This window comes from Panthera uncia, chromosome X, assembly GCF_023721935.1.
Source record: "Panthera uncia isolate 11264 chromosome X, Puncia_PCG_1.0, whole genome shotgun sequence".
NCBI lineage: Eukaryota > Metazoa > Chordata > Mammalia > Carnivora > Felidae > Panthera > Panthera uncia.
Genome location: NC_064817.1, coordinates 120,992,210 through 121,017,281, shown reverse-complemented (window position 1 = coordinate 121,017,281; position 25,072 = coordinate 120,992,210). Strand labels below are relative to the sequence as shown.

At 61.5% G+C, this 25,072-nt stretch overlaps 2 protein-coding genes across 4 annotated transcripts; one reads left to right on the top strand and one right to left on the bottom strand.

Moving 5' to 3' along the window:
- Positions 1 to 3,606: 3,606 nt before the first annotated feature.
- ARHGAP4 (Rho GTPase activating protein 4) lies at positions 3,607 to 19,793 on the top strand. Of its 3 annotated transcripts, XM_049644474.1 has the most exons (22): positions 3,613 to 3,768; positions 7,710 to 7,917; positions 8,004 to 8,166; positions 8,377 to 8,439; positions 8,742 to 8,924; positions 9,570 to 9,698; positions 9,780 to 10,001; positions 14,897 to 14,998; positions 15,142 to 15,333; positions 15,431 to 15,515; positions 15,781 to 15,808; positions 16,057 to 16,159; positions 16,790 to 16,850; positions 16,963 to 17,040; positions 17,123 to 17,257; positions 17,367 to 17,472; positions 17,569 to 17,802; positions 17,884 to 17,957; positions 18,048 to 18,231; positions 18,367 to 18,459; positions 18,748 to 18,862; positions 19,271 to 19,793. In XM_049644474.1, the coding sequence occupies exons 1-22, from the start codon at positions 3,702 to 3,704 to the stop codon at positions 19,505 to 19,507; spliced, it is 2,862 nt and encodes a 953-aa protein (XP_049500431.1). In that variant the 5' UTR covers positions 3,613 to 3,701; the 3' UTR covers positions 19,508 to 19,793. The 3 variants fall into 3 exon arrangements, with proteins under 3 accessions (XP_049500433.1, XP_049500431.1, XP_049500432.1); XM_049644476.1 differs by lacking the exon at positions 18,748 to 18,862 and having other exon boundaries at positions 3,607 to 3,768; positions 19,271 to 19,364; XM_049644475.1 differs by lacking the exon at positions 18,367 to 18,459.
- Positions 19,794 to 20,064: 271 nt separating this feature from the next.
- AVPR2 (arginine vasopressin receptor 2) lies at positions 20,065 to 22,580 on the bottom strand. The gene is made up of 3 exons (XM_049643317.1): positions 22,500 to 22,580; positions 20,705 to 21,818; positions 20,065 to 20,529 (listed from the first exon to the last, which is right to left on the bottom strand). The coding sequence occupies exons 1-3, from the start codon at positions 22,578 to 22,580 to the stop codon at positions 20,324 to 20,326; spliced, it is 1,401 nt and encodes a 466-aa protein (XP_049499274.1). The 3' UTR covers positions 20,065 to 20,323.
- Between the last annotated feature and the right edge of the window lie 2,492 nt (positions 22,581 to 25,072).

Sequence of the window (25,072 nt, the reverse complement as noted above, 5' to 3'; positions counted from 1 at the left end):
TCTGGCAACCAGCAGTTTGTGCTCTGCATTTCTGGGTCTGTTTCCGTAAGTCCTCCGTTTTTCATGGCTTTACTCCAACCCTAAGATTTGCTCCTGTGCCTCTGTCCCTGTCCTTCCCTCTGGCGGCGGCACTATCACTTGCTGCTGTTAGTCCCTGGCCAGGCCGTGCCCGGGCTGCCCACCTCCCAGCGGAGCCCAACACTCCAGAGCTGTCACCATACTTCACGCGCCTGCCACTGCAGATGGTCCGCCGCGCCCCTGCTAGGCTGAGTAATTCGCCAGCGGGCGGCGGGAGCTCGGTTCTCTCTTTGGCCGGCGCCTGGCACGTGACCCGCAGGCCGCCTGAGAAGCGGCGACTAGAGAGGGGGAGGGCGGAACAGTGCGCCTGCGCAAGCCCGCCGGCTCGCCCGCTCGCCGTAGGGTCGGGAGGCGGGGCCCCGCCCCGCCCCGCGCGTCTGGCGTCAGTCCCTTCCGCTTCGCAAGCCGCGGCGGGCTTCTTTCCCAGGGCTTCTGACTGGTCGGGCGGCGGCGGGGCCGGACTTCCCGCGGCGGGACGGGCATGCGCGCTGCGACGGCCGCGCCCCGGCGCGGGTGGGAGGGAGCCCGCGGACGCTCCCACGGCGCCGAGCTGCGCTCTCCTCCCTCCCTGGGCCCGCCCCTAGGGACCTGGACCGCCCTCTGCCCTCCGCGCCCTGCGTCCCCGGCGGCGAGTAGACGCTGGGCTGCCCCCAGGCGGTCGGATTTCCTGGGCGGAGGTGGGGGCCGCGGCGGGGGCGGGGAGGGGAGAGGGGAAGCCGCAGGCCCGAGTGGCCCTTGGGGCCCAGCACTTCCCGCGTCTCTGCAGCGCCCGCCTCTGGGAGGGGCCGCCTCTGTGCCGGCTTGCGGAGCCGAGCTGAGGCTGGAAGGCCGAGGGAGGCAAAGCCGCCCCCCCCCCCCCCCCCCCCCCCCCGCCCCTCCGCCTTACCTCCTCGCTGTGTGCCTAGGGTTGGGCTCCGGGGACGACTCCCCAAGCGATGAACCTGTACACAGACCGGGTGCACAACCTTGACCCTTGAAGCCCCCAAACTTTTTTTTTTTTAAGTTTATTTATCTTGAGAGAGAGCTTGAGCAAGCATGAGTTAGGGAAGGGGAAGAGAGGGAGAGAAAGAGAATCCCAAGTAGGCTTCACACCGTCAGCTGGAAGCTGAGGCGTGGCTTGAACTCACCAACCCGGAGATCATGACCTGAGCCGAAACCAAGAGTCTGACGCCCAATTGACAGAGCCACCTGGGCACCCCAAAATTATTTTTCTCATTCTTTTAGTAATCTCTACGCCCAACGTGGGGCTTGAACTCACTACCCTGAGATCACGAGTTGCATGCTCTTCCGACTGAGCCAGCCAGGCGCCCCTCTGAAGCCCGCATTCTATTTTTTTTATTAAAAAAATTTTTTTAATGTTTATTTTTGAGAGAGAGAGAGAGACAGAATGTGAACAGGGGAGGGGCAGAGAGAGAGGGAGACGCAGAATCCTAAGCAGGCTCCAGGCTCTGAGTTGCCGGCACAGAGTCTGATGTGGGGCTCCAACTCACAGACCATAAGATCATGACCTAAGCTGAAGTCAGACACTCAGCTGACTGAGCCACCCAGGCACCCTTGTTTTTATTTATTTTTGAGACCGAAAGTACGAGCTGGGGAGGGCCAGAGAGAGAGAGGGAGAGGGAGACAGGAACTGGAGCGCACTCCACACTGATAGCTGAGAGCCCGATGTGGGGCTCGAACTCCCGCGTGGTGAGATCATGACTGTAGCCAAAGTCAGACGCTCAGCCGACTGCACCCCCCAGGTGCCCCTGAAACCCCCATTCTTACACTTCTGGAAAGCAGGCTTGTAGGAAAATAGGGGCCTCACAGCATCTTCATATGGGACCTCCACTGCCTGATTCATGCCCTTGTGTATTCTCGCTCTGACGCGGATAGCTGTAACAGTCTCCCCGTTGATTTCATCTCCTTCTGGTCCATCTATTTGAAAGTAGGGGCTGAAGCCAGTTCACAGCAGTTTCCTGTGGGCTTGAGCTCCGTGCATGGCTCTGCTGCGTGGGTGAGGGACATTGAGGGACCAGTCAGGGCTCAGATGGAGCGTAGGGGGCGAGGTGTGTTGGGGTTAGCTGATGAGGGTATGGGTCCCTGACACAGGAGCAGGTTTGGGGGTGGGAGTGCCCGTGCATGCCTGTGGACGGGGCTCGCCTGCCTCGTAGGAGGACTCAAACAGTGGTACTGCTGAGACCGGCTGCTGGGAGCCCAGGTCCTGGCCTGCTGGTGTCTGGCCGGCTCCCAGGGCTTCCGGCCCCAGACCCCATGGACACGTGGTGTCTTAGAGAAGGTCCTGGGTACTGGGCGGGAGTTGGGGTGGGTGGGCAGGGAGCTGAGGAGGTATGTTTTCCCCTTCTGGGCAAAAGAACTGCTCATAGTTTAAAGGCGGGAAGTACCTGCACAGCCTCCCCTTCCTCCCAGAGCTGTAGGTCGAGGTCATATGTGCCCACATTTGCACACAGCCTGACTTTGACATCCATGCACACACATGCGTGCCTGGACTCCTTGCCCTGGTGCCTACAGGCCTGCCTCCCCGGGCACAAGTCTGGAGCCTCACTGCCTCGCCCCTCTCCCACCATCTTTACCCTGGGGATTTCCCTCCCTCCCAACTGGAGACCATTGTCTACTCCGGTTTGTCAACTGCCACCTGCACCCTGCCTTCCCAATTTACTGGAGAAACTCTGTTGCCCTTGGGCTTCCAGTTGGTAGAGAGGGGTAGAGGGAAACTCCAGCACTCCCGGAGAAGGGAGGCCCCAAGATTTGCCCTCAGGCTTGCTAAGGCCTTGCTCTGAGGGGGGAAGAGGACGGCTGAACCCCGCCAGCCCCAAGCCTAAAACAGGGCAGGTGCAAGCTGGGGTGGGGGACGCACAAGAGTGTCTTCCGGCAGCAGGAAGTGGTAGGAAGTGGTAACTACCTATGGGGAAATGAGGCTTGTTCCTCCCTATGGGGTTGAGCTGAAGGGGAACCTTAGCCAAACCCTGCTCTCCTCAAAACAAGGGCGGGGGGGGGGGGCCCGAGGGAACAATGGCCGAGGTTCTGTTCTCTGGCGCTGACTTTCCTTCCCCCACCCACCCTGGGAACTTCCCACCAGCCTCTCCAGGCATACACTTATCTCTCAGGGCTGGCGGTGGAGATGGGTAGGTCCCATCTGATGTCCTGGGAGTCTGGGGGAAGCAGGTGACCCAGGGGCGTCCAGGGCCCGGAGCAGCTACGGTAGCGCTGCCCACCGGCATTGAGGGCCCCGGGGCCGTGCTGTGAAGGGTGTGGTTGGGCCGCGGTGAGCAGACAGCTTCTGGGGGCTGCCAGCTTCCTGGAACGTTGAGGCCCTCACACTGGCCCTGGCTGCCTGGCAGCTGAGCATTGGGCACGGGCAGCCCAGGTGTGTGCCCAGCGCTCAGCACGAGGGGGCAGCAAGGTCCAGCCGTAGCGGGACCCTGCCAGGCAGGAACCCCTCGCGGGTGGCGCCAGGCAGGGGAGGGGGGGGCGCCCCGCCCCGGGAGCCGTGGGGAGGGGGAGGGGCGGGGCGAGGCGGAGCCAGAGCAGGGTGCTGGCTGCAGAGCCCCAGGTCCCGGCGCCCGGCCCGCTCGCGGCCGCGTGGGAGCAGCGGGGCTCGACGGCGCGGCCGCCCGGAAGCCATGGCCGCGCATGGGAAGCTGCGCCGGGAGCGGGGGCCGCAGGCCGAGTATGAGGCGCAAGTCAAAGGTGAGAGGGCGCTGGGCGCTGCCGGCCCGGTTCCCTTGCGGAGACCCGGAAAAGTCCCGCCGCTGGCCCAGGGCCCGCTGCTCCGCTCCCCGGCCCCCCCCCCACCCCCCCCCCCCCCCCCCCCCCCCCCCCGCGACCTCCGGAGGGGGTTGAGGGAGGGAGCCCGAGCCTCTTGCCCGCCTCTCCGCCTCCCCTTGGCCTCAACCGCGGGCTGTTCCCCCTTCCTTCTTCCCTCCCTTCCTTTGGTCGCTCTGCCCTCCTTGGGTCCCCCTGCACCTCACCCAAGGAGCCCGAGGAGGGAAGGGGGCCCCTTGAAAGTGGCATTCTAGCCACAGTGAAATCGAACACCTCAGTTTTGCTGGGGAGGCCGAGGTAAGGGAGTCTGCGTGCCTAGGTGGCTGGAGTAGTGATGGCTTTGCCTTGAAACCAGTTTTTGGCCCTCTGGTGGGCACCGAGGTGGCTCAGAGTTGAGGGCCGCTGTCTGAGGATGAAACCGGCACTTAGAGATATAGCGGGGCCAGCTTCGAAGCCTTCTGAGGGTGGACTTCCTTGGGTTCTGAGAAACACTTTGTGCAAATCTCATGCAAATCAGCTTTGCAAATTTGCTGTCGGTCTTACTCAGGGCACCGTGACTCTTGCGAAGGAAAGCAGGTAGCAATCCAAGTTGGGGCCCTAAAATTTCCCCGTGTCTTCAGATGTGTGACCCTCCATATATGACTCTCAATCGCTCTGTTTTCCCGACGAAGGAAACCGAACCTCAGGGAGAAGTGCCTTGCACACGGTCACGGTTCCTCCGAGGGACACGGAGATGACCTTTGAAATTCCTTCCAACCCAGAGATGCAGGTTCCACCACAATTAACCAGTGAGAGCCGTTTCCACCAAAGTGTGCCTGGGTCCTCCCCTCTGGTAGCTCTTGCTGCCCGGAGCCAACTTGAGGTGACTTTGCAGGGCGTGCCAGCTCGGCAGGTGGAGAGAATGACCCCCCAACCCGTTTCCCCAAAACGTCAGGAGGCTGAAGGGCTTTGGAAACTCTTCAGTCAGCAAATATGGGTCGGTTAATTCACACTGAAAAATTGGGTATTTGAGCAAGGCCTCCAGTGACTTTAGCTTGTAAACCCATCCTCCCCCCCAAAAAACTTTTTACCATGCTGAAAAAAAAAACAGGATCACTGTCTTGACACCCTAAATTGTGAAAGGTCAGCACAGTCGTGGTTTCGGTCAGCAGAAGTGAGACCGTATGCCTTGCTCACAGGAAGTGCTGGTGGGGCCTGAGGCTCAGCTCTGCAATTCAGGCCTATGTGGATTCCATCCTTCCTTTCCACAGCTGTTTTGCACGCAGCTTTTCTGTCCCAGGCCCTGGGAATACAGCGCTGAGCAAAAGAGAACCAGTCCCTGCCCTCAGACAGCAAACGTCCTCTAACACGATTGGGTTCCAGAATGATGCTGGCCACTCTAAAAGGGGAGAGCGCAGAGGTGGAGGAAGGGGGTGGGAGGAGGGCCAGAGCTAGATTGGGAGGAGGTCGGGAAAGGGTTGATGATGAGTGCATTTGAGCTGAGATCTGAGAGCTGGAGAGTGCCGGCCGAGGCCGGGGACTGGGCACCAGCTCGCTGCGTTCAGGTGATGCTCAGTCCCCGGTCTACTCGACACAACCAGCGTATCTAACCGAGGCACGGCTGCCCTGAAGAAAAAATGAAGCCGGCTGGCGTGCTGTTTTGTTCAGCACTGTTCGGTTGTAATTGGTCTCCAGGGACCTGGTGCTCTGGGAGGGCGGGGCAGACACCAGAGGAAGGTGAGGTGAGTGGGGACATTTCAGATCTTTCTTGGAATGAAATGAGATTCACTTTGATCTCAAAAATGTTGCCCTGATTCGGTGACGAATCCCCAGATTGCAGGTGGCATAGAGCCCGCTCCCCCTGGCGCCTGGAGCGGAGAGCCAGCCGCTGGAGCCCGGCCTCAGAGGGTGTGAGTGGACTGGGTCACTCAGCCCTGCCCTGCTCTGCAGCGGCTTTCCTGTCAGGAAGCACCCCCCCCACCATCTGAGTTCGGCCCAAGTCATGATCTCTTGGTTCGTGGGTTCGAGCCCCGTGTCGGGCTCTGTGCCGACAGCTTGGAGCCTGGAGCCTGCTTCGGACTCTGGGTCTCCCTCTCTCTCTGCTCCTTCCCTGCTCATTCTCCCTCTCTCTCAAATAAATAAAAATTAAAAGAAAGAAAGAAAGAAAGAAAGAAAGAAAGAAAGAAAGAAAGAAAGACACCTTCTCTAAAGGGAGAGCAGACAAGGAGATGGGGATGCTGGCAAGCGGTACCCACGGAGGCGGCGCCACGCCCACGGCCCCTGGGAAGTCACTGGCAGGACACAAATGCAAGGAGGACAGGCACTGAGCTGTTTGCAGGGCAGTTTCTTCAGTGGACCTGGGCCCCTGCTGCTTCTCACCTCCTCCCTCACCTGCTCCCTGGTCTGAGGCCTCGCTGTCTTCTGCCTAGAGCAGCTCTGGAGCTGCCACTGGAGCTGGGCACTTTCTCTCCACCACCGGAGAGGTCACCTGACCTCTGCCTGGCCTCCCCATGGCAGCCCAGGGGGAGCCGGACCGTGGTGCTCGGCTGCTGTGTCTCCTCTCCCTCTCGGTGACTGGCTGGAAGTCCTTCCCTGACCACGGGCCCTGTGCCATCTGCGTGTGCCCACGGCTTGCTCCAGCCACCCTGGTTCCAACGGCCCACGCCCCCTGTGTCACCTCCTTCAGCTCCTGGCCCCCCTCTAGAAGGACCCCTCCCTGCCCTCACCTCCAGCTCTGCTCTCACCTTGCTGGGTTTGCCTTCTCAGCACCCCGTGCTCCTGGACGTTCTAGTATGTGTGTGGCCCCTTGTGATCTGCACCCCCTTTCCCATCCTGGCTTTGTGAGGGCAAGCACTTGGTCAGCCCTCTGTCACACTGTCTCCGCGTCTGGAACATGCCTGGCACAGACTGGGTATGTAATCAACATTCTGTGGAATGGAGAAATCGATTAATGTCCCTCCCTGGGCACACGGACGGAGATAAATAAGTGGGCGACCCTTTTGCCTGAAGCCCGGGCCGGGACTTGTGACCCGGGAGCCCCCATGCCCACCTGGGCGCCCGGTGGGTGGCAGAAGGTGTTTGTAGCAGGTTAAGTGTGTCATTCAGGCGGATCTTTGCTTTCGTGGCGAGAGCAGTGTTGCCAAATCAAGCCCGCGATAAGGTGTCAAAAGCCAGCGGTGTGGGGGCCCTGGGCGTGGCGCCTCTGCCAGGAGGTGGGGGTGGGGTGCCCTGTGGGTGGGTGCCGGGGGTGGAAACTGGAGACCGGAAGCAGGCCAACTCCCTCAGTCCCTTTCCCTTGTCAGCCCCAGCCAGCTTGCTCTGGCCATTGGCCCCGCCGAGGGGGCTGCCCTTTCCCCGTGAGGGGCCAAGGGCACGCTTCCCGGCCACTGAGGCCACTGGTGGCCACAAGTTCGCCGCAGGTTCGGCAGAGCGCCACGGCAGCCTTGCCCCGGCGCGGCCGCCACCCTGCCTGGGGTCCGGGGCTCCCGAAGGGCAGGAAGTGGCAGGACGCACAGCTCAGGGGCTTTCCAGGAACCACGGAGTGACGAGAAGCCCAGTTGAAAGGCACCTGGCTAGGGACAGGGCCAGATGGCACTGGGGCAGCTGTGGGTTCCCACCGTCGCGACAGGTTCCCACCACTCCGTATCGGCCCCGCTGCCCGTCTGCCCGCAACAGCCTTCCTGTTCTTCAACTGCTTGGGCCTGGCTGGTTCCCTTTAGCCTTAGCCCAGAGGCCCCTTCCCCCTCCCCACCCCGGACTGCCCTGAGCCCAGCGTGCCCCCCGCCGGGGGGCCAGTGTCCTTCCCCTCCTCCTCCGTCTGGGGGGGCAGCCACGATGGGGGGGGGGCGCTCAGGCCGTGGCCGGGCCTGAGCCACGGTCCCTCGCAGAGATGCGCTGGCAGCTGAGCGAGCAGCTGCGCTGCCTGGAGCTGCAGGGCGAGCTGCGGCGGGACCTGCTGCAGGAGCTGGCCGAGTTCATGCGGCGGCGCGCCGAGGTGGAGCTGGAGTACTCCCGGGGCCTGGACAAACTGGCCGAGCGCTTCTCCAGCCGAGGCGGCCGCCTGGGGGGCGGCGGCCGGGAGCACCAAAGCTTCCGGTGGGTACTCGAGGGGTGGGGTGGCCACGGTAGAGCCCGAAGCCCGCCTCCCCCCCGCTCCCGGTCTGAGTGCCCCTCTGCCCCAGGAAGGAGCCGTCCCTGCTGTCGCCCCTGCACTGCTGGGCCGTGTTGCTGCAGCATACGCGGCAGCAGAGCCGGGAGAGCGCCACCCTCAGCGAGGTGCTGGCCGGGCCCCTGGCCCAGCGCCTGAGTCACATCGCGGAGGATGTGGGGCGCATAGTCAAGAAGGTAAGGCCTTCGCCCCGGCCCGGCACGCAGCAAGGGAGGTGTGGACGGCCTCAGGGTCTAGGGGGGCGGGGCCGGGTGGGCTGGGCGCCAGGCCCGGGGAGCCAGGTGGAGCCTTGAGTGCCGCTGTCAGCAACCCCCCCCCCCCCCCCCCGCCCCCGGGTCTGCAGCTGCTGTGCTGGGGCAGTGCTGTGGTCACATTCTCGTCCTCAGACCAAGGATCTGGAGCAGCAGCTGCAGGAGGAGCTCCTGGAGGTGGTGTCGGAGCTTCAGACGGTGAGGACAGGGCAGGGCCCGCCCCCGGGCACAGGGAAGCCATCATATCACATCTCCCCAAGCCGGGCTCAAGGATCAGAGGATCGAGAGGCCGGGACAGACCTGGGGTTTGGGGACTGAGAGCACAGCCCTCTCTCTCTGCTCTGGGCACAGGGTGGTTAGGCTGAGCGCTCACGCGGGATTGGCTACCTCCCGGGTCTGAATCCCAGATGGCCCCGGGTGGGGGTGGGGGGGGAGGACGGGGCGGCCTGGCTGTGGCCGTGGCCTTCAGCAGGGCGGCTTGGCCTCGCTCCTCCCTGCAGGCCAAGAAGACGTACCACGTGTACCACATGGAGAGCGTCAATGCTGAGGCCAAGCTCCGGGAGGCGGAGCGGCAAGAGGAGAAGCGGGCGGGCCGCGCCGCCGCCACCGCCTCCACGGCCACCAATGAGGCGGGCCCTGTCCGCAAGAGCTCCCTCAAGAAGGGAGGGCGGCTGGTGGAGAAGGTGGGTCTGGAGGGCGCCCGTCTTCGAAGGCTCCGGTTCTGGCCTTTGTCCCTGCGAGTCCCTGGCCCTCACTGGGGCCTGCCGGGAGGTGGTGTGTGGATGGGGAACGTCGGACTGGGGAGAGGACAGCCACGGAGCTCTGGTCAGCTCTCCTGGCTTTGGACAGCTCCTCAAGCTGGGGTGGTAGACGCGGGGGCAGGAGAACAGTCTGCCCTGTGCTCCCAGCTCTCCCCTACCCAGCTGGAGTCAGGAGAGCTTTGGTGCTCCCGAGGCTGTCTGCCCACCCAGCCACCCGGCCTCGCACGGTGCCAGCAGGTTGCAGAGGGGCAAGAGGACGCGTGGCATGGGTGATTGGCCAACGTGCGGGGAGAGAGCGTTTGAGGTGGCCCCTGAAAGGATGGGGAGGCCCCGAGCCAGGAGGAGCTGAGGCGCACCTGGGGTTGCCGGCCCGAGTTCATGCGTCACGGGGTGGGGCAGGGGAGGACATTGCGACTTCTGGGCCATTCGTTTGAGGGCCCTGTGGGACATCAGGGGCAGAGGTCTGCACGCAGATGGGGTGTGGAGGTGGAGATCCCAGGGAAGGCCTGAGATGGGGGCCGGCTGGCCGAGTAGGTGACCCTGGTGTACTTGTGCGGTCTTGAGCAGCGTCAGGCCAAGTTCTTGGAGCATAAAGTCAAGTGCACAAAGGCTCGCAACGAGTACCTGCTCAGCCTGGCCAGCGTCAATGCTGCCGTCAGCAACTACTACTTGCACGACGTCTTGGATCTCATGGATGTGAGTGCCAGGCGGGCAGGCTGCGCCCGGTGCCCCGTGCCCCGGGGCCCACCCTGAGCCGCGTTCTTGCTTCCTCCCCAGTGCTGTGACACAGGATTCCACTTAGCCCTGGGCCAGGTGCTCCGGAGCTACACGGCTGCCGAGACCCGCACCCAGGCCTCCCAGATGCAGGGTCTCGGCAGCCTGGAAGAGGCAGTGGAGGCCCTAGATCCTCCAGGGGACAAGGCCAAGGTTCTGGAGGTGCACGCAGTCGCCTTCTGTCCCCCGCTGCGTTTCGACTACCAGCCCCACGAGGGAGATGAGGTGAGGGTCACGGCGCCTGCCCCTCATGCGCCAAGCAGCGAGGCAAAGGGCTCTGTGCTCTCTGGTCTCTGTTGTCACAGTGGTCCAGTCAGATGAGTTCCACTTGGCTCGGGAGTCGCAACTCCTGCACGCAGCTGATTGCTCAGCCCTCATTCAATGTCCTCGAGGCAAACGAGGCTCCCCGTAAGTTTGGCCACTTGCGTTTGAAGCGAGCAAACTTGTGCCGCTCACTTCTGCAGTTCAGCCAATGAACGCATGCGTCCGCACCAGGACAAACACAGCAAAAAGATCACCAGGTTGACACAGGTACTAGGTGGGCATATGGCTGTCCATATACTCCTCTTCCAGATGTTCTGCATGCTTTGACATTTCGTAATTCAAGGTTGAGGGGAAATGAACCAAAGCAGCAGTAGAATATAGCTAGCGTCTTTTCCTTGGTCTCTGAGCTATTTTTTCCTCTACCAGTTTATCCTGGAGGGCACTGAACGGCCTGGGGTTACACGGAGCTGTTAGCTTTTTACTCTGTATTTTGACCCGAGTCACAGTTGAAAAAGTCAAATGTTACTCAAGGCTTACGATGCCACATAGCAGTTCTCTGACTCACCCTTTCTGTTCCCGATTCCACTCCCCAGAAACAGCCACCTCCCAGTGTTCTGGCTGTTGCTTCTGGGGCTGCCCTCCCTGTGTTCAACTTCACAGCAGCCTGCTAGTTGCTTTTCTACCGACTTCCTCCCAGGGCCGGCTAGTGCTCAGCCCCGCCACCCTCTCCTCACCCTCTGCCCTCCTCCGCCCCCCCCCCCCCTGCCCCCGCGGGCAATCTGTGACTCTGCTTGTCTGAAAATGCCTGGATTCTATCCTTGAAATCGATTGGTAGTTTAGCTGGATATAGAATTCAGAGTTGAAAATAATTTTCCCCTTAGACTGGTAAGGGCATCGCTCTAGGATTTCAGTGCTTAGGTGAGAAACCCAATGCCATTCTGATTTCTGATACTTGTGTGTGGCCTGCAAGTTTTCTCCCCGAAGCTTTTAGGAGTCTCTTCCCCCCTTGTAAAATTGTACAATGATGTTCTTTGGGGATCCTGTTTCCTTCTCCCTGCTGGACAACTGCTGGGTGCTGTCACTGTAAAATCGTGTGTCCTTAGGTTTGGGGCTCATATTATCCCTTCGATCACTTCCTCTTCTTAACTTTTTAACTTAACTTCTTAACTTTTCTCTCACTTTCAGGAATTCTTGTAACTGGTTGCTGGACTCCATGGGTTGGTTCTCTAATTTTCTTATCTTTTCTCTTTCCTATTCCCCAACCTCTATTCCTTTTAATTCTGCTTCCTTAGTGATTTCTTCAACCCCTCGTTGACTTTTTAAAACAATCTACTTTCACAGTTTTTGTTTCTAAGAGTTCTGTTTTGTTGTCCAAATTCCAATTTAAAATAACCCTTTGTTCTTGTTTCACGGATATAATATCATCTCCAATCATTCTGAAATGTTCATTTTTGTTTTCTTGACATTTTTCTCTGCTCCCTGCAATTTCTTTGTTCTTGCAGTTTTTAAAAAAGCTTGCTTTCATCTTTCTCTTTCATTTTAGAGCTTCCCTCACATGGCTGCCAATTCTTGGCCATCAGTTCATATTTAAGAGGAAGCACTGAGGGGTGGATTAGGTAGTTGACATGCTCAGTGGGTTAAGCGTCCACTCTTGGTTTCAGCTCGAGTCATGATCTCACGGTTCGTGAGTTCAAGCCCTGAGGTGCGCTCTGTGCCGACAGCTTGGGGCCTGCTTGGGATTCTGTCTGCCTCTTTCTCTGCCCCTCCCCGACCTGCGCTCTCTCAAAAATAAATAATAAAAAAAATTTTTTTTTTAAAGATATGTGATGTGCACAAACAGAGCTTGTCAACAGAGGGCTTCCCCTCAGGGACTCAGACCATTACTTTGAGGGAGACCTCCATGGTGGGGAGTTGGCAGGTGTCCTGGTAAGAGGGTGCTAGAAAGGGTCAGTAGGACTGGGGCTGAGTTTAGGGGATTTGGGGGAGGGACTCAGCTCTGGCCTAGATACTGTGAAGAAGCAGGGGTAACTCTGATCGGAGGTGTTCATAAATCTTATCTGGGAGGCAAGAGGTGGGGGTGGGGTGGGGGATGAAGGGACGCGAAGGCAGCCGTTACTCGCAGTAGCCCAAACAGAGGGAGGTTTGGCCATTTTTGTGGCTGGGACAGAGTTCTTGTTTTGGTCTGCCCTCACATGTCATGATGGGGTGGTCTTGCTTTGGTCTTCCCCTATCGTGGTCACAGAGGGACCTTGTGTGATGTTGATGCTCTGTGACATTCCTTATGTTCAGTAGGATAACACCCAGTCCCATCTGGGCAGCTCCAGATGGCAGTGGCTGCTTTATTCTTTCTCATCACTAGGAAGTTTTGTCCCCTTCTTTGGCAGTGACTACTGTCCCTAAGTCCAGAATCCCTCTGATTTATCCTTTCTAGAGGGCAGATCTCTAGTTTGCTGCTAATTGTATGGGTTTGAGCGAGGGTCTTCTAACGTCAGTGTTCCCTAGGGCCTGAAGAGACTTTTTTAATTTTATTTTTATGGTAAAATATACATGAAATTTACCACTTTAAATGTGTGTGTGTGTGTGTGTGTGTGTGTGTATTTTTAAATAATTTCTACACCCAATGTGGGGCTGGAACTCATGTCTCCAGAACTTTTCCATCTTCCCAAACCACACTCTGTCCTGATTAGACACTAACTCCCCCTTCCCCAACCCCCCCCTCCGTGCCCACCATCCTACTTCCTGTCTCTGTGAATTTAGGTCTAGCTCTAGACTACTCTAGATCACTCACACAAGTGAAATCATACTGTATTTGTCTATTGTGACTTGCTGGTTTCATTCAGCATAGTGTCCTCAAGGTTCATCCATGTTGTAGCCTGTGACAGCAACTCCTTCCTTTTTTTTTTGAGAGAGAGCACAAGCGGGGGAGGAGCAGAGAGAGGGGAACAGAGGATCTGAAGCGAACTCTGCATTGTCAGCAGTGAGTCCAATATGGGGCCTGAACTCATGAACCATGAGATCATGACCTGAGCCCAAGTAGGACGCCCAACTGACTGAGCCACTCAGGTGCCCTACCTTTCTTTCTTTCTTTTTTTTCTTTCTTTCTTTCTTTCTTTCTTTCTTTCTTTCTTTCTTTCTTTTAAATGTTTATTTTGAGAGAGAGAGAAAGAGCTCGAGCTGGGGAGGGACAGAGAGAGAGAGGCCGAGAATCCCAAGGAGGCTCTGTGTTGTCTCTGCAGAGTACAATTTGGGGCTCGATTCCATGAACTGTGCGATCGTGACCTAAGCCAAAATCAAGAGCCTGGTGCTTAAGCGACTGAGCCACCTAGGATCTCCTTTCTTTTTTTTTCTTTTTTAATTTTTTTTAATCTTTATTTATTTTTGAGAGAGAGAGAGAGAGAGAGACAGAGTGCGAGCAGGGGAGGAACAGAGAGAGGGGGACACAGAATCTGAAGCAGGCTTCAGGCTCTGAGCTGTCAGCACCGAGCCTGACGTGGGGCTTGAACTCATGAATGGTGAGATCATGACCTGAGCCAAAGTCGGACGCTTAATGGACTGAGCCACCCAGGACTGAGCCCCTCCTTTCTTTTTAAGGCTGAATAATGTTATATTCTGTGGACAGATCACATTTTGCTTATCAATTCATCCGTTGATAGACACTTGGGTTGGTTCCTCCTTTTGGTTGCTGTGAGTCCTCCTGCAGTGAACACAAGTGTGCAAATCTCTTCCAGGGGGTGCCTGGGTGGCTCAGTCGGTTGAGCGTCCGACTTCGGCTCAGGTCACGATCTCATGGCTCATGACTTTGAGCCCCGCATTGGGCTCAGTGCTGACAGTGCAGAGGATTGCCTGACATTCTCTCTGTCTCCCTCTCTCTCTGCTCCCCACTGCCCTGTCTCAAAATAAATAAACTTAAAGAAATAATGAACTGCTTTATTGAGGTATGAGCCGCATACCATGTCATCTACCCATTTAAAGTGTGCAATTCAGTGGGTTCTAGAATATATGCAGAGTTACGCAACCATCACCACTATCTCCTTCCAAAACACGTTCACTCCTAAAAAGAAACCTTGGACTCATTAAGCAGTCACTCCCCAGTCCCTGGCACCCACTCATCTCACTGTGTAACTTTCCATTCTCTTTATGATGTGTTTTTTTTTTTAAATGTTTATTTATTTTGGGGAGAGAGAGTATGCAAGAGAGCAGGGTAGGGGCAGAAAGAGAGGGGGAGAGAGAATCCCAAGCAGGTCTGTACCGCCAGCGCAGAGCCTGACACGGGGCTCGAACTCGCAAACTATGAGATCGTGACCTGAGCTGAAATCAAGAGTCGGACGCTCAACCGACTGAGCCACCCAGGCGCCCCTTGCTCATCTGCTTTCTGTCTCTGTGGATTTGCCTCTTCTGGAATTGTATGCACACGGAAGCATACGACGTGTGCCTTTTCTGTCTGGCTTCTTTCACTTACCAGAATGTCTTCCGGGCTCACCTGCATCATAGCGTGGGGCAGCCAGGACATCGTTCGTTTTTGTGGCTTGAGTGACATTACACTGTACGGATGTGACACACTTGCTTACCCTTTCATCTGCCGGTACATGCTCGGGCTGCTCCTGTCTGGGGGCTGTTACAAGGAGTGCTGCCCCCAGCGTCTTCACACATGTGTGCTCCTGTCTCTTGGGGAGGGGCCCTTAGCGTCTTCCGGAGCGGATGTATCACGGCGCGTGGATCGGTGGTTCTGGACAGCAGCCGCCGAGGCAGAGGAAACGTGCATGCCTCCCTCGCGCCCACTGCCCAGCCCCACTTCCACGTCTGAGCTTTCTGTCCCCAGGCTCAGCCCTCAGTGCCCTGGACGCTGCCCCACACAGGTGGCTGAGATCCAGGTGGAAATAGAACTGCGGGACGAGATCCTGCCCAGGGCCCAGAATATCCAGAGCCGCCTGGACCGACAGACCATCGAGACGGAGGAGGTATGCGCGCTCCGGTGGGGACTCGGGACTGAAGACGTGGAGCCAGGTGGCCATGGCCTCCCCTCCCCTTCCCTTCTGACTTGGACTTCCTGTCCCTCGGTTGTGCCCCATTGCTTCCTCCCCTGGTGCCGTCCTCTCCTTAGGTGAGCAAGACTCTGAAGGCCACGCTGCAGGCCTTACTGGAGGTGGTGGCGTCGGAAGATGGGGACGTGCTCGACTCTTTCCAAGCCAGCCCCTCCACCGAGTCCCTCAAGTCCACCAGCTCGGATCCGGGTTCTCGGCAGGCTGGCCGGAGGCGGGGCCAGCAGCAGGAGACTGAGACCTTCTACATCACGGTGTGGCCCCGGGGGCGCAGGGGCAGGGGCAGAGGCAGGGCGCTGGAAGGGCCCGGAGCAGGGATTACAACTCTGGGCTCTTCTCGGGGCTTCCCAGAAGCTCCAGGAGTACCTGAGTGGACGAAGCATCCTCGCCAAGCTGCAGGCCAAGCATGAGAAACTGCAGGAGGCCATTCAGCGAGGTGGGTCCCCGTCCGGCCCTTGGCCGCTTCCTCCCCACCCCCAGGGCCAGGAGTGGCACCTGCCCTCAGCCTTCCTGCCTGGGAACCCCAGCCAGCCCACGTTCCTCTCTGCCCGGAGAGGTTGGTCGGCATGCAGGGGCTAGCCGGGCAAGGGTCCCGGTCCCTATCTGGCCACCACCCTTGACCTTCGGGCCATGCCTTTCTCTGTGCGGTGCATTGAGGACCTGCTGGCCCAAGACGCACAGCAATGTTTTCTCCTCCCCAGGTGACAAGGAGGAGTGGGAGGCGTCTCGGTGAGTGCTTCACTCGGGGCTGCTTCGGAGGAGTTGCTGTGCCGCGGGGGCCAGGCTTCAGTGTCCGCACCCCGCCTCCTTGCGGCCCACCTCTGCTGCGCATTGTCCCACGGCTTCAATTTTCCACTTTGCCCATCGGGTTCTGGAATACCTCGCGGGCTCCAGGGCCCCGTTTGCCTCGGCTAGGGGGCGGGACATCCTGTTCTCCATGCCCCCTCCCCTCCGAGCCAGCTTCCGTTGCCCCCCAGGACCCAGTACACACAGAGAAAACTCCAGAAGAGCCGCCAGCCCCGCCCCAGCTCCCAGTATAACCAGAAACTCTTCGGGGGAGACATGGAGAAGTTTATCCAGGTACTGGCCCTGCCTCACAGTGCAGCTGTGCTCAGGCCCTCCCCTGCATGTTGGTTTCTGTCCAGCCCGGGGCTCCCGTGTCCTCCGTTGCCGATGACCGGTCAACTGTCCCTTCTTGGATGGGCCTTGTCCGGCCTCCACTGATGGAAGGGAACATCTTTCACTAGTATCAGCCACCTACAGAAAGCCTCGGGCGGGGATGCGCAACGAGTTGAGCCCACAAGCCCCACTTCTGGCTAGCACGGTACTGGGGACCCTAGAAAGTGAAATGAGGGAGGCGAGAAAGGTCTGAAAAGAAGAAACAGCACTAGCCTTTTTTATGACGTGATGATGCACTTTGTACGTATTGAAAAGAAGCAGGGGGCTACTTAAGTGAACAAATTTGAGTTTTGCAATGTCACCTGATTCCAGGTCAACGTAGAGAATCTGGTTGCACTTTTACCGGCCAACTTTAAGCAGCAAACAGTGTAAGGCCTAGAATGGCCCCAGGGATATCAGACACGTGGGAGCGACTCTCACAAACCGCGTGCCACACGTCGTTGCCGATAGCCATAATGGATCGTTAAGAGCAAATACAAGTGAGCAGATGACAAGGAGGGACAGTGACGTGAACACCCTCTCTGTTCCCAGAGCTCAGGCCAGCCCGTGCCCCTGGTGGTGGAGAGCTGTGTCCGCTTCATTAACCTGAATGGTAAGCCACCCCCGGGCCCTCCTACTGCCGGCCTGGCGCCCGGCACCCGGCACCGGAGCCTGGCGGGGTGGGGGGCGGGACTCAGCGCCCGTCCGCTCTCATCCTCCCTCAGGCCTGCAGCACGAGGGCATCTTCCGGGTGTCAGGTGCCCAGCTCCGGGTCTCAGAGATCCGCGACGCTTTCGAGAGAGGTAGGGACCGGCAGGATGGGGTGGGCGTGGGGGCTAGCTAGAGCCGCTGCGATCGGCCTTCTGCTCCCTCGGTCACCCTCAGGGGAGGACCCGCTGGTGGAAGGCTGTACGGCCCACGACCTGGACTCCGTGGCTGGGGTGCTGAAGCTCTACTTCCGGAGCCTGGACCCCCCGCTCTTCCCGCCGGACCTGTTCGCGGACCTGCTGGCTTCTGCAGGTGAGGCCGGGGCCTGAGGCCGGCTGGGGGGTGGGGGGCAGGGGCCGCTCTCCGGTGGCCGTGGTCACACTCACGCGCTCCTCTCCTCGGGCGGTGGCCTGGGCCACAGAGCTGGAGGCCGTGGCGGAGCGGGTGGAGCTCGTGAGCCAACTGCTGGCCCGGCTGCCCAGACCCGTGCTGGTGGTCCTGCGTTACCTTTTCACCTTCCTCAACCAGTGAGTGCTGCTTAGGGGACGAGGAGGGCTGCCCGTGGGGGTGCAGGGGACACCGGGCGGGGAGCTCCCTGCCCGTGACCCGTGTGTGCTCCCCAGCCTGGCTCAGTACAGCGACGAGAACATGATGGACCCCTACAACCTGGCCGTGTGCTTTGGGCCGACACTGCTGCCTGTGCCCGCGGGGCAGGACCCGGTGGCCCTGCAGGGCCGGGTGAACCAGCTGGTGCAGACGCTCATCGTGCAGCCATCGCGGGTTTTCCCGCCCGTGAGCCTGGTGCCCGGCCCCGTCTATGAGAAGTGCATGGCACCGCCTTCTACCAGCTGCCTGGGGTAGGCTCTTGGCGGGCCCGGCTCGGGGGCCGAGCACCGGGGAACCCCCTCACCTACTCAGACGCCTCCCTCTGACCTCAGGGACGCCCACCTGGAGGGCCTGGCGGGGGAGAATGAGCCGGAGCTGGAAGCAGGGACCCCGGCCCAGGAGGACGGTGAGTGAGGGAGCTGCGAGACGAGGAGGGCCCGGCCTCCTGGGCGCCCGCCTGCTCCGCCTCCCAGCTCGGACCCCCTTTTCTCCCCAGACCTGGAGGGGGCCGTGGAGGCCGTGGCCTGCTTCGCCTACACGGGCCGCACGGCCCAGGAGCTGAGCTTCCAGCGCGGGGATGTGCTGCGGCTGCTCGAGCGGGCCTCAGGCGACTGGTGGCGGGGCGAGCGCGCGGGCACCCGGGGACTCATCCCGCACAAGTACATCACGCTGCCCGCAGGGTGAGTGGGCCGCCTCTCGCTCAGCCAGCTTTTCGGCTCGTCCCCTGCCCCGAGTCCCCGCTTCCCCAGCCCGCCGGCCCCCCGGGGCCTGCCCCCGGAATGGGCGCTCCCAACAGGCTGTCTCTCTGACCCCAGTGCAGAGAAGCACGCCGCCGGCCAGGGGCCACAGGCTACGGGGGAGCTGCTGAGCAGTCCAGGTGTCCTCCCGGCCACAGAATTTGCCCACCGGTGAGCAAGGAAAAGGTGGTTCCTCGGGAGGACTCGCCGTGGTGGCCCCCCTCGCTCACCTCGGCCTGAGCACTGCGGTTGGGGAGCCGAGTGCCACGCCTGGTCAGAAGGGGCGGGGGTCTGACTGTGGCCGCGTGGACAGGGGCCCGGTGGGGGAGGGCCGTCCGGCTGAGGGACGCCAGAGGAGGGCAGGAGCGACCCACCGGGCCAGCCTTGCTGTTCCCCCTGCCTTGGCCGTGCCCTGGCACGGGAGGAGGTGCCGCCAGGCTCACTGTCCGTCCCCTGCAGGCCAGAGCCATGCGCCCCACCTGACGCCCCTCTGGGCACACCCGGGGGTCCCGCTGGGCACAGGCGGCACTGCTTGGTCCCCACCTCCCCAGAGCGATACGTGGAGGTAGACAAGGTGAGAGCGGGGACTGGCTGCGTGCCAGCTGTGGCCCCGTGGCCAGGCCTAGGAGTCCGGGGGCAAGGCAGGGAGCTGGGCCACACAGACGCAAATGCCCGAGGGGCCGGAGCCAAGGGGTAAGGGTGGGGTAGGGCAGCCGGGAGACCCCAGGGGAGGCGTGCGGCGGGCAGGGCCGGGTGGGGTGCGGGTGGGCACCGTCCGGGAGGCCAGGGAGACAGTGGGTATGAGAGGAAGAGGGGAGATCTGGGCCTCGACCGAAGGGGTCCCCGCTTCAGGGCTGAGCTGAGGAATTGTTGTCCCCAGAGGCAGCTGTGACAGCCACGCCGAAAGTGACAGAAGAGAAACCGGGCAGGGCAGGTGGGGCGGCTCCCAACAGATGCCCTCCCTTTCTCTTCTCTCCTCTAGGCCGTGACACAGACCATGGACTCCGTGTTCAAGGAGCTCTTGGGAAAGACCTCCGCTCGCCAGGGCCTCGGGCCGGCGATCGCCGGCTCCCCCAGCCCCAGCCCCGGACCCGGCAATGCGAAGCCTCCAGCCTGCAGCCGCCTTGGCAAGAACAAAGGCTTCTCCCGCGGCCCCGGGGCCCTGGCGTCACCCGCGTTGTCCCATCCCCAGGGCCTGGACTCACCCCTCAAGCACTGACGCGCTGCTCCCTGGCCTGTCCAGCAAGCGCTGGGCTTCTGCTCTTGTCCCCTCTGCAGAGGAGGGTACAGCCACCCCAACGCCCCCCTGCCTGCCCCAGCCCCAGCTCGGGCCCCTTTGGGAGGCAGCTGAGGAAGGAGGCCGAGGCTGAGGGGCTTTTGCCAGGCGGGCTTGTCGGTGACTGTCGGGCGGTGGGCGCCCAGGCTGCTCTCTGCCTCAGCTGAGGGTGCCAGCCTGGTGGAGGTGGGCAGGCGTTGGCCGCTGTTTATAAAGTCCTGTGCGCTGACTCCGTGCGAGCCCCTTTTCTGTCTCGGGAGGCTGCACAGGCGGTGGCAGGGTCAGATGCCGGGTGCTCAGCACCGAGTGGCCCCTGCCCGGACCGTGTGGTTTGGGGGTTCCCGAGCTGTGCACGTGTGTTGAGGGGGGCAGTCTCAGAAGGTCTTTCCACGCTGCCCCACGACCACTGTTACCCCGATCCAAGGAGGCTCACTGGGTGGAAAATGAGCTGGAACTTTTATTCAGGAGAGCGAGAGGGGAGGGCCAGGGGGGTGAGCGTGGCCCTGCCCCCTTTCCTTCCTCCTGGGCTCCTTGGGACCTCCATCTCCGGGAAGGCACCGGCTGGGGTGGGAGCCCTGTGCCACCGCGCTGCCGCCGCCGGAGCCTGTCCCCACACCCAGCACCAAGGAGCTGACCTCTGGCTCTTAGTCCCACAGCCAAGTCCCAGAGGGACCCCTTTTCCCAGGGGCTCCCGGGGCCAGCTCCAGGTGGGTGGCTGAGTGTCGCAGAGCCTCTAGAAGGAAGGCACCGCCTGGCTCGTCAGGAGGAAGTGTCCTTGGCCAGGAAGGAGCTGCCGGTGGCGCAGGACTCCTCGGGGGGCCCCGGGCTGGGGGGGGCCCGCTTCCGGGCCCAGCAGAGCAGGCTGCGCAGCTCAGAGGAGACGCTGCTGCTGAAGGCAGCGTAGATCCAGGGGTTGGTACAGCTGTTGAGGCTGGCCAGCAACATCAGCAGCACAAAGGGGGGCCCTGTGGGGGTGGAAGGGTCCGGGCTGGGGCCGAGAGTGCCCGTGCAGGGGCGCGGCAGCCCCTCCTGCCCCTAGGGAATGGCAGTCCACGTGAGCACGTGTGTCGGTGGGGGTAAAGGTGTGTGTGCGGCCGAGCGCGAACGGTCCCCCACAGCCCCAGCCCCAGCCACACCCACCTTCCCGGGGCGCCTCGGGGTCCCACGCCGACCACAGCTGCACGAGGAAGAAGGGCGCCCAGCACAGCACGTACACAATCACGATCACCAGCGTCATCCTCACGGTCTTGGCCATGGCTGCTGACACCCGGGCCCCCTCACTGGGACTGCCTGTCCGGCGCCCCCCACGGCAGCCCCCGGCCCTCTCTGCCGGCCCCGGCACCAGGCTGGCGTGAATCTCCCGGAAGATGAGCACCTGGCAGGCAGCGATGCCCAGGGCAGGTGCCACGAACACCATTAAGGCGATCCAGGTGACATAGGCTCGGAGGCCCCAGGGCTCAGCAAAGCGGGCCCAGCAGTCAAGGACCCCAGTTCCGTCTCCCACGTCACGCTGGGCGAAGATGAAGAGCTGGGGCAGGCTGAGAATGAGCGAGAAGGCCCAGGCCACCAGCACCGGCCGGTTCCAGCGGGCTCCGCCTCCGTGGCGGTATGCCAGCATGGGGCGGCAGATGGCGCGGTGGCGATCCAGCGTCATGGCCAGGATCATGTAGGAGGAGGCGTACATGCCCACCATCTGCAGGTACTTGACTGCCCGGCACAGGGCATCGGGCCCACGGAAGCGGTCGGTGGCATCCCACGCCAGCTGGGGCAGTACTTGGAACAGAGCCACGGCCAGGTCGGCCAGGCACAAGTGGCCAATGAAGACGTGCATGGGCGCCCAGCGACCCCGCCGGCCCCGGCGCACTAGGGCGCTCAGCACCAAGCCATTGCTCAGGGCCACGGCCACAAAGACTGTGGAGAGCAGGGCCAATTCCGCCTGGGCCAGCAGTGGGTCCCGGGTGTCCGACAGCTCCTCCTTGCTGCCATTGCCAGGTGGAACGGGTCGAGAGAGGGGCCGGGGCACGGCTGGGCAGGGGTGGAGGAAGAGGGCCAGGTTAGGGTGTGCGCTCTGCAGGGGGACCTGGGCCCGAGGAAGTTCCGACGGGAGAGGCGGAGCCAGTGGCCTGAGCAGCCGTCCAGCTGGGCCTCCTGCTTCCCTCCGGTGTCCCGGCTCCTGGCAGCCAAAGTCTCCCAACCTCCCCCCTCCTCCCCGGGAGCTCGCAGGGCCATCCCCTCCCCTCCCCACGTCGGCAGCCTGGAGAGGCAGGTGAAGCAGATGTCTGAAAGAGGGGCTTCTCTGCTTCCTCCAACCCCGCCCCACCTACCTGGCTCATCCTGGTGGGGGGATTGGTGGGGGGTGGGTAGGGGCCCAGGGGCTGGAGCCTTACCAGATGTGCTGCTGGATGCCGTAAGCATGGTGGAGCTCAGGCAGGTGTCTTGAGCGCCTGGAGGAGACGGGGTGTCGCACTCAGCCTCTCATCCGAGAGGCCAGTCCCACTGCCCCATTTCCACACAGGCCTGTGTGTGTGTGTGTGTGTGCGCGCGTGTGGGCAGCGGGGGGGGTGGGGGTGGGGATCCAGCCTGTGTGCAGCTGCGTGTGTGCGTGTGCGCGTTCGTGTGTGTGTGTTCCCGTGATGGGGTTCGGGGGGGGGGTACACCCTTAGCCGGATCAAGGTCGGTGAGGTCTGGTCCCCTGAGCCGGACGTGAACCTCAGGGCCCGCTGTGCCCCTCTCAGTACCGGGCAGGGTGACATAGACTCACGAGCCCTAGGACCCACCTCGTCAGCCCACAAGACCTGGAGCAGACATGCAGACCCTCCCCCTCACCGTGTCCTCCCCCTGCGGCCCGACAGAGGCCAGGAGAGGTGGCCATCCGAGGGCTGGGGCTGGCCAGGGAGAGGCCGGCATGTCCCCGGGGCCCCTCGAAGCCCCTTACCTGGCTGGGCTGTCTGGGCTCCGGGCAGCCGGGCAGTGGCAGGCGCGGAAGGTGGCCCGAGAGCTCGGATCTGCTCTCCATCGCCTGCCCCGCCCCAGCCCGGCCTCTGGGAGTGACCTGCCCAGGAGGGGACTTCCTCTCCCTCTCCTCCCCCACGTGCCTCTCCTGGCCTCCTGCCTGTGGCAGCGGGAAGTAGTCCCCTGGCCTCCTGTGCTGCCTTTCCTGTCCCTGCCCTCCCAGGTCTGTCCCCAAGACGCCTACCCCCCAGCCCCCGAGGGCCTGGACCCTCCCAGGCGGGTCCTCAGCTTGGCCATCCCCCTCAAACCCTGCCTGCCTGCCTCTGCCCCGACAGGGCCCACCTTACTAGGTGGCAGGGCTGTGGGAGATCAGTTAGCTCAGCTCCATTTCATAAGTGGGGAAACTGAGGCCAGAGATAGGCGGGGCTGACTGAAGACCACGCAGCTTTTTCGTGGCACAGCTTGACTCCTTTCCCCAGCCAGGCTCCTGCTGTCCCTCTTGGGCCAGGGCGAGGAAGGGGTGAGAGCTCGCGTGGAGTCCCCACTACAGAGTGGTGGCTCCTCCCAGGCCTGTGAAGGGCCCGCCCCTCCTCAATTAGGGCTGCCGGAGATGAGGCACAGGAAGGGAGGGTGTGGGGTGGGTACAAGCCAGGGCTTAATGTGCCCCTGTGAGAGCCAGCTTCCTCCCCAGGGTCCTGTGGGGGCCAGGGACACCCCCCTCCTCCTGCCCCACCTGCAGCTACCTGTCGTCAGAGGAGGAGGCTTCAGATCTCTGTCTCTCTCTCTCTCTCTCTAACACGCACAGACACAGACACGCCCGAGTGTGTGCAACAGCCATATGCCCGCAAAGGCGCACACACTTGACATAGACACAAACACCCGTGTTCCCACACTGTGTGGACGGCCTGACAGTGGGGCTTCCCTGCCAGGGACTTCGGGCTGGGCTCCCCCTCTCTCCTGTCCTCCCCGCCCCAGCCCAGCCTTTCCCTCCCGTCCCAGGCTCCCTCTTCCCCACCCTCTCCCGCTCTTGCTCTTGCCAGGACCCTGGCCTGGCTCGCACAAGGCCTGCACGGCCCGGCCCGAGGCAGTGGCCTGCAGGCCTCCCAGGGACAGGCTCTGGGCCCAGCTGGCCCCGTTTTCCTGTTTGTCTTCTCTGATGACCTATAAGGCTAGAGGCCAGCACAGCTCCGCTCTGACCGGGCCCAAGTCTGGCCGTCACTGAGGCCTCCTCTTCCTGGCCAGAGGGCCCGGGGGGCAGCACGGCCATCATGCACCACCCCCTCCCCCCGCACACTGCACCCCTGCACGCTGCATGTACAGCGCACATACTACATCCACACGTGCCGTGCATTCGCACAATCTTTCGCGCACGCGCGCGCACGCACACACACACACACACACACACACCGCTAGGAGACAGGTTGCAGAATGCTGACAGCCCACGTCTGAACACTTCAGCCACACCTCCTAAGAACAGGAACATCCTCACTCTCTCCCCTGTAACCACACTGCCGTTAATAACATAGAAGCAAAGAAACCACTTTCTACTGCCTTCCAGATCAACAAAAACGGTAGAAGTGGAGTTCTGGGCACAATTATAGAAGAGCGTTTTCGAGGGAGCCCCTGGTAGAGAGTCACAGCACACCCAGCACGTCCTTTTTCGTTCCGTTCCCCTTGGGCGGAGGCCCCACAGGGGGATGGGACCTCCCTCGTCTGCCCCGGGTTGGTGGGGGGAACCCAGGCACCTGCAGAGCAGCGTTTGTCCTGTCTTGCCCCAGCTGTGTGACCTTGGGCAGGCTCTGCCCAGCTCTTGGGGCCTCGGCTTTTCCCTCCTTTAAAGGGGAAGCCAACACCCGAACGCGGACCATGGTGACATGTTGGGCAAAGGCCTGGAACCCGCAGGTGAAGAGCTCACTGCACGTAGGGCAGCGCTGGAGGCCAGGGCCGGAAGCTCCGTACGGGTCCCTCTGCCGGGACCTGAGCGAGGCCACGCAGGGATGGATCCCAGCAGAGAAGTGACAGGCAGGGTGGGGCCCCTGAGCCATGAGGCCACTTCCTCGGCCATCTCTGCTCCCTACGCTCCTTGTTTCCTGTTGCTGAGCCCGGGGTAAGAATGTTGGGGAAGCCCCCTCCCTTCCTCACTGGTTTTCTCCCAGAGGCAAGGGAGGGTTTGTGTCCACATGTAGACCAGACATCATGGGGAGTCCGTACGCACAGCTCGCCCCTGCTCAGCCAGAACAAGTGCTGGGACTTTCAGGAGAAGCCACCACAGCCAGAGGGCATCCTGGAGAGAGTCTGGATCCTTAGCTGAGAGCCCCCAAGGCTGGCACGCATGTGCCCCGGGCGCTGTGCCAGGTGACATGCTGGGCCAGGCTGGCCGAGGCCTGTCACCTGCAGGGACTAGCTGATCAGAGGTGACAGGCCTCAGGCAGGCCCCTGCCCCAGCCACCCCCCCAGCTCATGGGTAGGCTGACTGGCTTACTCACCGTCAGGGCCACATGAGTTAGCAGAGATGGTCCCTGGTTACCCAGAAGCCCCTGTCCTCTGGGCAGAGTG